Here is a 12,045-nt window from a genome sequence, read left to right as displayed (position 1 = left end):
CCCTCCTCCCCTGCCTTTCCCCCCCCTCCCCTGCCTTTCCCCCCCATCCCTGCCTTCCCCCCCCATCCCTTCCTTTCCCCCCCCATCCCTGCCTTTCCCCCCCCTCCCCTGCCTTCCCCCCCCCTCCCCTGCCTTTCCCCCCCTCCCCTGCCCTGCCTTCCCCCCCCCCTCCCCTGCCTTCCCCCCCCCCTCCCCTGCCTTTCCCCCCCCTCCCCTTCCTTTCCCCCCCCCCTCCCATGCCTTTCCCCCCCCCTCCCCTGCCTTTCCCCCCCCCTCCCTTTCAGCCACCCGCCGCCTCACACCCCTGCACCCCACAGCCGCCGCCCTCACTCAACAGACACCTGCCGCCTCTCACCCAGCTGCCACACTCGACACACACCCACCGCTTCCCGCCCCTACATCACTGACTAGCCGCCGCACCCACTCACCACCCACCCGGCGCCTCCCGCCTCACACCCACCCGCCACACTCACACCCCTACGCACCCACATCACTGACCAACCGCGGCACGCTCTCACCAGACACCCGCCGCCTCACACCCGATCACACCCTAGCGGGACTCCCGCCCACAGCCAGCACTCCACTACCCACCCGCCACCCGTACTGAACACCCACCCGATGCCTCACACCCACTCACACCCTAGCGGAACACACACCTCACATTTTTACATCACTTATGTCATCAAAATATACATTGTACTGTGGTGTGTTTACAATAAACCATTTTTAAACAACAATATCGTATTACATTTTCTTCCATGTTTCTTTTCAACTATTATAAATAATAATACCTATTACGGATTTACATCCCGGGCAACGCCGGGTATATCAGCTAGTATCTACTAAACAGTGCTATTACATAAGAAACTTTCCGGCGCCGGAAGACACCTTCAATGCTTAGAAAACACAGACGCATATGTTATAACTGTTACCTAGTTGGCGAAATAGAAAAACGTAACACTAATATGTTTAACGATGAATAAACCAGTTGTGTTCTTAAACTTGCAGTTCTGTCTGTACAGGTTTCCAAGCTAGCTGGTGTTTTGGCAAAGCTTGGAGTCAGGAAAGGAGACAGAGTTATCATTTATATGCCAATGATACCACAGGCAATGTATACAATGCTGGCATGTGCAAGACTGGGAGCTGTACATAGTCTTATATTTGGAGGATTTGCACCCAAGGAGTTATCGGTGCGCATCGACCATGCAAAGGTAAATCTTATACATTAGGCCTGGGACCCGCTGTGCCCGGCGGCGCGGGCGGCTGCACGGGCTTTCCCCAGCAGCAGGGAAATCCTGCCGAGCCGGTCCCGGTCCCCCCTGGCTGCACAGCTCACTACACGCTGTGACGCGTCAGCCGCTACGGGATACAAGAGAATTGTGATCCCTAGCGTTGACTCGTCACGTGGTGTGGGTGTGAGCCAATGAGAAGGGGAGGCTTCGGGAGGAGGAGAGGCTTCGGGGAGCGGGGAGGAGTGTGGAGGGAAAGCAGCGTGAGTGCCTGTCTGTGTGTGTGTGTGTGTGTGTGTATGTATGTGTGTGCCTGAGTGCCTGCCTCTGTGTGTGTGTGTGTGTGTATGTGTATGAGTGCCTGCCTGCATGCGTGCGTGTGTGTGTGTGTGAGAGAGTGCCTGCGTGTGTGTATGAGTGACAGCCCGAGCCCGTGGAGGGAGGGAGGGAGAGTAGCGGGTCCCTCCGCTCAAGCCACGCCACCCCTCCCGCTTCCTACAGACCGCATATCGCGGTCTGTGTATGTCAGCACCCCGCCTGTCTGCAGTGCGGGAGCGCTGACGGAGGGAGCGGGGCCTTAGTCCAAAACAACTTGTAGTGCTTTACAATTTATATGTGGATATTTCATTTCAGCAGATCTTTAAATAAATTATCAATGATAATACATTTGTTTTTTAAACTGTTCTAAAATTCAACATATTTAAGAGCTTTGCGCATAAAAAAAAATCATTGTGACCATTTTCTTCATAACTTGTGGTCCATATTCCAATATTTTATTTTTTGAGTAGAACAATCTATCCGAGTTGAATACATGTAGGTGTTTCTTGCAAATACACTGGCGACACACTTTATTCGAGCTCGGCTAGTCCCACGAATTCGGGTATACCCGGGTGTATTGAGGTTTGTGACTGTTTTCTGCCCGAGTGCATTGAGGTATTTTCAGGCAGGGATTGAAGCATTTTATTCCCGCTGGCTGCAATACTGCACAGTATATATATATATACTGCATTACAATTCATGAATTTATGCCATCTGGTAGACACGCGAAGCATTGCAGCCTATTAAATCCTAATCATTATCATTTAACAGATCAGCCGCCCGTCAGCCAGGCATGAACCCAGGCTGGGAAGGCAAACGCAACGGGGCTTGTCAGAGGTGAGGAGCAGCGCATTCCAGGTATCTGCCAGGTACATACTGGGTATTTGCTCGAATAAAGTGTGTCGGTGCAGTATGACCAATATATGTTCAGATAGCATCTGACATTTTTATTATATGGTGTAGGACAGAATTGAACAACTCGATTTTTGTAGAAAAGAAATACAGATGTAGCCCAGGTTTTCTCCCCAAATCCACGTGCAAAAAAAGTAAATTTTATGTGGCTCCGTGGTTAAGCCACAGGCAGCAAAAGCTATTTCATTCACTACAGTAGACCGCTTTCCTAAAGGCCTGAGGTTGCCACGGTTGTTTTCCCCCTGCTGCCCAGGCTATAAGCAAAAACAGCCAGGGTACATACGTAGCCAACATTATTACTCCTATACTGTAGGTGAGTGAAATTGTGATTTAACCCCACCCCTTTCTTGCGTGTGTCTGATTCAAACAATGGCTGTTTCTACAGCTGACTGATTGTGTATGTCCCACTTCTACGCGCCAGCAGGAGTAATAATGTTGGCTACATGTGTATTTTAAATAAACCAATTAAGTTCTGAATTGGAAGTGTAATCTTATTGGTGCAAGCTTTTATCAAGCATGCAGCTGAACAGAGAGCCACCTGTCCCTGCGCAAATCTCACCAGAGATCGATGTGTTTTACCATTAATTTTAATACTAATGTAGATGAGCAGGGGGTCTCCGGAGCAGAACTGCGTTGATTTCAGGTCCGGGGACCCCCTGCTTCCGAGATATAGGCCCTGTTATGGGGTGCCCATATCTCCTATGCTTTTTATTCCCACGGTCACGTGGTGCGAGACATTTTAAATGCATAGGAGATACCGGCACCCCATAACGGGGACTGTATCTCAGGAAGCAGGGGGTCCCCGGACCTCAAATCAGCGCAGTTCTTCTCCAGAGACCACCTGCTCATCTATACTAGTATTAAAATTAGTATTAAAACAGCTTCATTACCTTAGCGGCAACCGCTAAGGCAATGAAGGGGTTAACCACCAGTGCACGGTTTGTTGTGGGTAGCGAGGTTGGGTGAAGGTATTTGGCCCTTGGTGGGTGATTAGGCCTTGCGGGGGGGGGCGGGGGTTACGAGTGGAGTTAACTCTTCTAACCTTAGCGGCTAATACCGCTAAGGTAATTAAGTGGTTAAGCCCTCCCGGTATCACCCACTACACCCAATCCCTCTACCCACAATAAATAAAAATACACACAACAACCCTACTACCCAACTCTTCTAACCCTTATAACCCCCCCCACCACCACCACCACCTCCCCAACACATACTGTACAGTACAGTAATGGGCAAAATTACAATTATCAGATATGGATAATAGTGCATTTGCCATTATAAAATCAAACATTAGCCAGCCAGGATTAATAAAGTAAATAAATCTTTCTACTTACCCTGCCATCATGAAGGGCGTCCTCATCAGCATACAGCAGGTCCATGTCCTCCGTTGCTAGAAACAGTACATAAAAAATTCTGTCCATCTAATGGCCACTAACCTCTTAACCACCGTAGCGATTAATAACCGCTATAGTAATTAAGGGGTTAACTCCCATCTCCCGCTACCAACCCGAGAGGCCTAGCCACCCACCCGGGACCCACTATACCCACCCTGTACCCATTGATTGGCCCATTGGTATATCATACCCATATAATATGGGTATGATAAACCACTGTATCACTCAATGGTCAACATAATTATTCTTATTAAGGCCAAAAATACACATTAATCAAAGAAATACACGAGCGCCTAAACACCCCATCAATAAAAGAACTAAAAAGCCCCAACTATACATCAATTACATTAATCTATCACTAAAACAGCAAAATAATTCCAATTATGTTATTCCAAAACATAAGAATAAAAATAAACATCTATCCAACCAATGAAAGAATTAAAACCAGTAGCCAACAAAACAATTAATTTAAACCAGTAGCCAACAAATCAATTCAATAAATAAAACCACTACCCAACAAAACAAATAATTAATTTAAACCACTCGTCAACAAAACAATTAATTAAAAACGCTAACCAATCCTGAAATGTACTAAAAACAAGCCATACAAATTCCAAGTACAGTAATTGAATCCAAACAATAAAAACAAATAGAAAAAATAACAATCAATAGTAAACAAGCATTTGCTAAAAAAGCATTGCCAGTCACTGTATTTATCTGTACACTAAAGGAGCACAGATTAATACATTATCAGTTAATGGGCAATCACAAACATAAAAATAAATAAATGCAATAAAAAAACCTGGAAAAAAACAACAATTTCATACATTCAATATTTCTCTTACCTTTTAGAAGTCTTCACCCTCCGAATCCCGGCGTATCTGCAATCTCTCGTACCGCGACGTCATCGCCTGCAATCCAATGCCATCCACCTTGAAGACAAGCATCAAGTAAAAAAAATCTTCTTTTATCTTCTATCACCGTCTTCTTTCTTCATCTGTAATTATTTTTATCTTTTCTTTAATCTTCTATCTTCTTCTTTCAATCCAAAGCCCAATGGTAAATCCACAATGGATATTGTCTCGTGAGCTTCTTGAGGTAAAATTTAAGGGATGATGTTGCATCCTTTTGAACTAATGTGACCTATCACATGGTACAGCAACCAATGGGATTGTCTACAATCCCATTGGCTGTAATACCATGTGATATAGCCATGTGGTTATAAGGATGTGACGTACCTTCCTTGGAGATGACGTTGCAAAAAAAAAAAAAAAAGAGGCGGGAACATGATACAGCGTCCAATTGGATTGGAGCTGTACCATCTGACCCTAAAATGTTACGTCACAGGCCATATATAAGGCCTGTACATCTCATTTTACCTCAAGAAGCTGACGAGACAACATCCGTTGTGGATTTACCATGGGTCTTTGGATTGAAAGAAGAAGATTAGAGAAAAGATAAAAATAATGACAGATGAAGAAAGAAGACAGTGATAGAAGATAAAAGTAGAAAGATTTTTTTTTTACCTGATGCTGGTCTTCAAGGTGGATGGCGTTGGATTGCGGGTGATGACGTCGCAGTACGAGAGCTTGCAGAAACACCGGAATTTGGAGGGTAAAGGCTTCTAAAGGTAAGTAAAATATTGAATACAGTGACAGCCAATGCATTGTTTGGCAAATGCTTCTTTACGATTGTTATTTTTTCTATTTGTTTTTATTGTTTGGATTCAATTGTTTGGAATTTGGATGGCTTGTTTTTAGTACATTTCAGGATTGGTTAGCATTTAAAATTAATTGTTTTGTTGGCTAGTGGTTTACATTAATTATTTGTTGTGTTGGCTAGTAGTTTTATTTAATTAATTGATTGTTAGATGTTTATTTCTTTGTATTTTTATGTCTTGGAATAACATAATTTGAATTATTTAGCTGTTTTAGTGATAGATTAATGTAATTGATGTGAAGTTGAGGCTTTTTAGTTCTTTTATTGTTGGGGTTTGAGGTGGTTGTGTATTCTTTGATTGATTGTGCATTTTTGGCCTTAATTATTTTTATTAGGTTGACCATTGAGTGATATAGTGGCTTATCATGCCCATATTATATATGGGTATGATATACCACTGTGCCAATCAATGGGTACAGGGTGGGTATAGTGGGTCCGGGGTAGTGGTTAGGCCACTAGATTGTATTTTTTCATGTATTCTTGCTGGCATCGGAGGACATGGACCTGGAGTACGCTGACGAGGACGCCCTTCATGATGGCAGGGGTAAGTTGAACGTTTTATTTAGTTTATTTATGCTAGCTGGCTAATTTTGATTTTTCAATGGGCAAATGCACGTTTATCCATATCTGGATAATAGTAACTTTGTCCATTTCTGTAATGTATGTGTTTAAGGGGGATTGTTGGAGGTAGAGGAGGTGGGTGGGAGGGTTTGTTTTGTTTTAAAATATTTATTTTAGTTAGTAAGGATGGGTGAAGTTGGTATTTGGCCCTTGGTAGGTGTTTATACCTACCGGGTGGGTAGCGGCAGGGGTTAACCCCTTCAATACCTTTAGCGCTATTAGCTGCTAAGGTAATGAAGGGTTAAATTCGCCGCAACCACCCCCCCCCCCCCGCGAGGCCTAAACACCCGCCAAGGGCAAAATACCACCTTCACCCACCCCCGCTACCCACAATAAACATGGCAGTGGTAGTTAACCCCCTAGCCGCAAAGGTAATGAAGTTGATTGTAAATGCATTTTTATTGCATGGGATTCATGCCGGGGGTTTCCGGTGCTGATATTAATGGGTATAAGCTCTAGAGACTCCCGGCATGAGTCTGATGCAGAAAAAAAAAAAATTCTAAGTTCTCTTTCACCGCCTCTCAGCAGCTTCTCACAAGCCTCACGCCAACTTTTCCTGGTGTGAGGATTTGGGGAGAAACTCGCCATTCTAGAGCTGCGATTAGCCGCGATAAGCTAATCGAGGCCGCTAGAATTGTACAAGTTCCAGAACCTTCCGAAAATGGCTTATTGCCGCTCACCAGGTGATTTTTTTTTTTTGACGGCTGAAAATTTGGGCGATTTTATGCTTTTATCGCCCACTTATCGAAGCTTACGGAATAGCAGTAGGCATTTTGGCTGATAAGTCCTCGATAAGTTGCTTATCGAGGCTTATACAATAGGCTCCAAAGTGTCTTCATTACTCATGTCAAACTGTGTTGGAATTCTCTGCGTACCCTTTTCAAATGAACTGTATTACTGTTATGTGTGATGAGGACAAGATAAAAGGTTTAAAAATAACTATACTGTTTTTATTTATCTACAGCCCAAGCTAATTGTAACAGCATCATTTGGAATAGAACCTGGAAGAAGAGTGGAATATGTACCTCTTGTAGAAAGAGCTCTAGAGCTGGTCCAACACAAGCCTGGAAAAGTTCTAATTTATAGCAGACCCAATATGGTAAACAATGGGCTCTTTTTAGTTTCTCACTTCCCATTTCTATATAACAAATTATCCTATATTCTCGTCTATCCTTCTTTCTCTGATGTACTGTCAAGTAGGATTGTTTTCATGTTCTAGCTCAGGTACAGAACCTATCCATACAAAATGATGTGAGTTCAATAGAAACGTCTTATCAAAATAATTCAAATGTACTATTTTCATCACAAAGTGGTCAAGTAGAAATGTTTGTAACTTGTTTCCTTTATCGTATAACTGCTATTTTTAGGTGACACTTGAGGGCAGCTTTTTTAGACTTCGCTTTTATGAAATAACTTCAAGCAAGCCATGATTCATAGACTTAATGCTGTACATCTGTTCATAAAGAACTAAAAGGGAAGAAAGTATATTCTAACAGTATTAGTTGTCATAGAAGAAATAGCGTGTGTGATTATTTAATGTGCAATTAATGGTCTTTAAATTAACTCCATTAGTGGTTGAACATTTATTTAATGCTGGAAAGGGCTGTAATATGAAGGAATTCATAGAATGTAACTGGGTTTTAAGAATCATTTGAAAAATTATACCTTCTGAAAATAGACATGCTACAGAGTGACTAATGTTGCACTATATGACTTCACACTTACAACCATCTAGAGTTGCTTCTGAGAATATAAAAAGTACCCTAGGTTAATTACAAGAGCTATTCTTTAAAGCGGCACTCCAGGTTGTATTTCTTGCTTTGTTTATTTAATAATTTTTTTAGTTATAGTTTTGAAGCAGGGGGTCCCATGAGCTGAACCATGTTAATTTCAACTCCGGGGACCCCCTGCTTCCCAAGATACTTTCCTCCACAAGGGATGCTGGTATCTCTTTGGAGTTTAAATGTCCAGGTCACGCAGGCCAATAAGAAGCCATAAGTGATGACGTCACGGCTTTCTATTTGCCTGCAAGACACTGGACATTTTAAAGCTGTATTATGTTAGCCCCAACAAGCTCCGTTGGAGCTGCTACCTGCAGAGATACCAGCACTCCCCACCGATGTAAGTATCTCAGGAAGCAGGGGGTCCCCGGAGCTGAAATGAATGTAGTTCAGCTAGGGCAACCCCTGCGTCAATCCTATAACTAAAATAAAGAAATGCAACCCAATTTTTCAGCTCTGGGTACCTGGTATCTGAGATACTTACAGGTGAAGTTACCAGTTTTAAATCTCCATTCAGGGGAAACAAATGGCTGCCAAATCACATAGGTCCCGTGGAGCTATAGGAAGCTGCAAAGGCATCTGTTGTGGAAAAAAACAGAAAGTAATGTCAGTAAATTCAACTGTACCTCAGGAACACAGAGGGGAGTGGGTCGCTGCAGATAAAATAAAAAAGCTTTTCAGCTTCGGAGGACCCTCCAGTTCCCATTCTATAAATAAAAAGGGGGGGGGGGCAGTGGCGTAGCTAGTCATGTGCAGGCCCCAGGCCAAAAAAATGTTGGGGCCCCCTCATGTCTCTCTCTCTATTTGCTCTCTATCTCTCTTTGCTCTCTCTTTGCTCTCAGTCTTTTCTCTCAGTCTTTTCTCTCTCTTTGCTCTCTCTCTCTCTCTTTGCTCTCTCTCTCTCTCTCTCTCTCTCTCTCTCTCTCTCTCTCTCTCTCTCTCTCTCTCTCTCGCGTCTTCCTTTTTTCCTCTCTTCTACTTAATTTTCTCTTTGCTTCTCTTCCTTCCTGTATCTTTTCATGTTTGTTTTACCCCCATGATTTAACCCTTCCCCTCCCTCTCACCTTTTCCAGCCTCAGGCTACAGTTTCAGCCCCACGCTGCCCAACTTGAGGCCCCGCCCCCTGATCTAATCCACGCCCACCTACAGAGGCTCTGCAGAGGAATTAATGTGTAGGCAGGGGGCTGGGCTGTTGACAGGGGAGAGGGAGAGCAGGCCCCCCATGAGTGCTGCTGCCCAGGCTATAGCTACACTTCTGGGGGGTGATAATAAATATAATAATATATTCTTGATGTCAACAATGTACAGATTCTAAATATATTTAATTCAAATCCACTTTCTCAGTCCAGACTATATTTTGTTGGACAAAAGAATTCAGTTGTGCATTCTATGTATTATTGTTCTAGTAGTAGTTTCCCTGGAATATTTTTCTTTGAGATGTGTTCATTGTTTCTATTGCACTGCATTGCACTTTGGCCCCTCAATCCATAATGAGTAACTACAACTTGTAAAAATGAATGCGTTGGAGGTTTATACAAACAGATGTGCTGCTTAACAATACTACTTTACTAACAATACAACAACTTCAGATGTTCATGTCATTTCAGACTTTCTTACTTGCGAGTGCTGATTTTTCCATTTAGTTATAATAGTTCTTCCATAAATCCCCACCATCAAACCTCAATTCTGTCTGTATTTCTTGTGGTTTCAACTGCTTTACAGTAACATAAATAAATATTTTTACCAGAATGAATTGATCAGCACTTTTCTTGCTTGCGTACTTATATAAATATCTGTATTCTTCCCTGAGATCCCAATGGGCTGAGAAATAAACAAACCATTCTGATTTCAGGCTAAAATCAACTGCTTAACAAAAAACAATCACAGACCGCAAATATCTGAAAAGAGATCGCAGACACGTACAACTTATATGGCTATTTTTCCACTACTTGTCCACCTTCTGTCATCCTAAATGATAAAATGGTCTTCAGTTAAGCAGGAATAATACAAGCATATATTTTGATGTTAAAATTCCCCCAAAAGATGTTTAAGGAATGTTAGTCAGGTTGTACTTTAATGATCATTCACATAGCACATATATTTATTTCTTGACTAGGAACCTGCACATTTAACTGTTGGTCGTGATCTTGACTGGACTGAAGAGATTGCAAAAGCTCATCCTCATGACTGTGTTCCTGTGTCTTCAGAACATCCACTTTATATTTTGTATACTTCAGGCACCACTGGACTGCCCAAGGTGTGTGCTGCTTAGAACCACTTTGTATCCTTATAAGTGTCTCTTAACCATCAGATTACCACAGGAGATATCTACTGGACCATGCGTTGTAGACTGCTCAACATTGAGTAAATTAATATGTAATGGAGTTAATGCTCTTAAAATAATTGGTTAAGGAAAAATGTGTTTTGCTGTTAAATAAAATAATATGACTTTTTTGTCTCAGATTTCTTTAATGTTCCTCTTGCATTTTAGTTCCTCAATCCGTAAAACGGAATGGGTTGGGGGTCTGAACAAACAAATGTGCTGCTTAACAATACAACCACTTCAAATGTTCATGTCATTTCAGACTTTCTTCTTTGTGAGTGCTGATTTTTCCATTGAGCAATACTAGCTGCTCCATTAGGCTGCGTCCATAGAAGGACAAGCCGTGCTGAGACGTGCAGACGCTCCGCGCTGAGCCCCGGCATCCTCAATGAGGATGTCTTTATAGGGGGCTCACGCGAGCGTCCGCAGGCGTGCTGAGGCGCTGGATTTTTCAGCCGACAGCCAAGCTGTTTTTCAGCGCGCTGTCGGCTGAAAACATCCAATCAGCGCGAAGCAGCATCAACGTCACGGCGCCATGACGTCGGCGCCGTGACATTGACGTCAGTGCGTCGCGGGCGATTGGCCCAGCAACGTCACTGCCCCGCCTCCCACCACCTCCCCCCGCCTCCCGATCGCGCCCGCTGGCTCGCCTACATGTGCATGGAATCGCACAGCTTCAGCAGGCGAGCCTCAGTGCGCCTCAGCACTGCTCCCCCCTCTATGGGCCGAGCCTTAATCACCACTACCAGGCCTCAATTGTTTCTGTATTTCTTGTGGTTTCAACTGAGCTACAGTAACATAAATACTGTACATATTTGTAGCTGAATGGATTCATCAGCACATCTATTGCGAAAATACTTATATGAATATATGTCTGCATTCTTCCCATTTACCACAATGTGCGGGTAAAGAAACAAACAGTACTAATTACCAGCAGCTGTTTCTAGCTAAAATCAATAACCCATGTTCAACCAGATATTGATATTTAGTTGTTTTCAACTTCATCATCTTAGAGATTTACATTTGTTACTAAAAGTAAGCACAAGTATAACATAAGCAAGTGGGCTTGGCAGTATAAGTCGTGTGCAACATTTCATTCGCCAAGTATGATTTCATGAAGTTTAATATTCACACCAAAAGGTTAAAGATGATCAATTAAATAATTAAATGTATAATGATGTACTGTCCTTCTGCATCGGGATACTCTTTACTTCTTGCTTTGTTTTAAACTCAGGGTGTAGTAAGACCTACTGCTGGATATGCTGTTATGCTGAACTGGACAATGTCTGCTATTTATGGACTTAATCCTGGAGAGGTACTCTATTTTATTTAATTTTGGTGATTACATTCTTGTTTTTCTTTAAATGGGTGTAAATAGTGTGTACTGTACTATTTTTCTTTTGTTTTTATCTTTGTTTTAGGTATGGTGGGCAGCTTCCGATCTAGGCTGGGTAGTTGGCCACTCCTATATCTGCTATGCACCACTCTTGCATGGAAATGCTACAGTTTTGTACGAGGTAAGCTATTTTGTTTTTTTTGCTGCCGATAGCTCATCTGTACAGATTTTCTTAAACTTGCCCTTTGTTCCTATATGTGTTCAGAAAATGAATGTATACATTGATGAGTTTCAACGTGAAATATTGCACTTACTTGCTTGAAAAACCGTAATGAGATTAGAAAGAGCAGAGTAAGCGCTTGCTAGTTGGAAGAGCCCTGCTATAGATATTTCTTATTGTCATTTATTTGAA

At 42.7% G+C, this 12,045-nt stretch overlaps 1 protein-coding gene across 2 annotated transcripts in view; it reads left to right on the top strand.

Annotated features, from left to right (window-relative positions):
• Positions 1–12,045, top strand: part of ACSS3 (acyl-CoA synthetase short chain family member 3) — a 120,906-nt gene that overhangs the window by 53,690 nt on the left and 55,171 nt on the right. For both annotated transcript variants that reach the window (XM_075600506.1, XM_075600507.1), the window contains 5 exons: positions 1,023–1,211; positions 7,158–7,292; positions 10,091–10,231; positions 11,532–11,612; positions 11,719–11,814. In XM_075600506.1, coding sequence (XP_075456621.1) covers positions 1,023–1,211; positions 7,158–7,292; positions 10,091–10,231; positions 11,532–11,612; positions 11,719–11,814 — 642 coding nt within the window. The remainder of the gene's footprint in view (positions 1–1,022; positions 1,212–7,157; positions 7,293–10,090; positions 10,232–11,531; positions 11,613–11,718; positions 11,815–12,045) is intronic.

This window comes from Ascaphus truei, chromosome 5, assembly GCF_040206685.1.
Source record: "Ascaphus truei isolate aAscTru1 chromosome 5, aAscTru1.hap1, whole genome shotgun sequence".
Taxonomy (NCBI): domain Eukaryota; kingdom Metazoa; phylum Chordata; class Amphibia; order Anura; family Ascaphidae; genus Ascaphus; species Ascaphus truei.
Note: the sequence above shows the minus strand (reverse complement) of the source record. Positions and strands in the feature narration are given on the sequence as shown.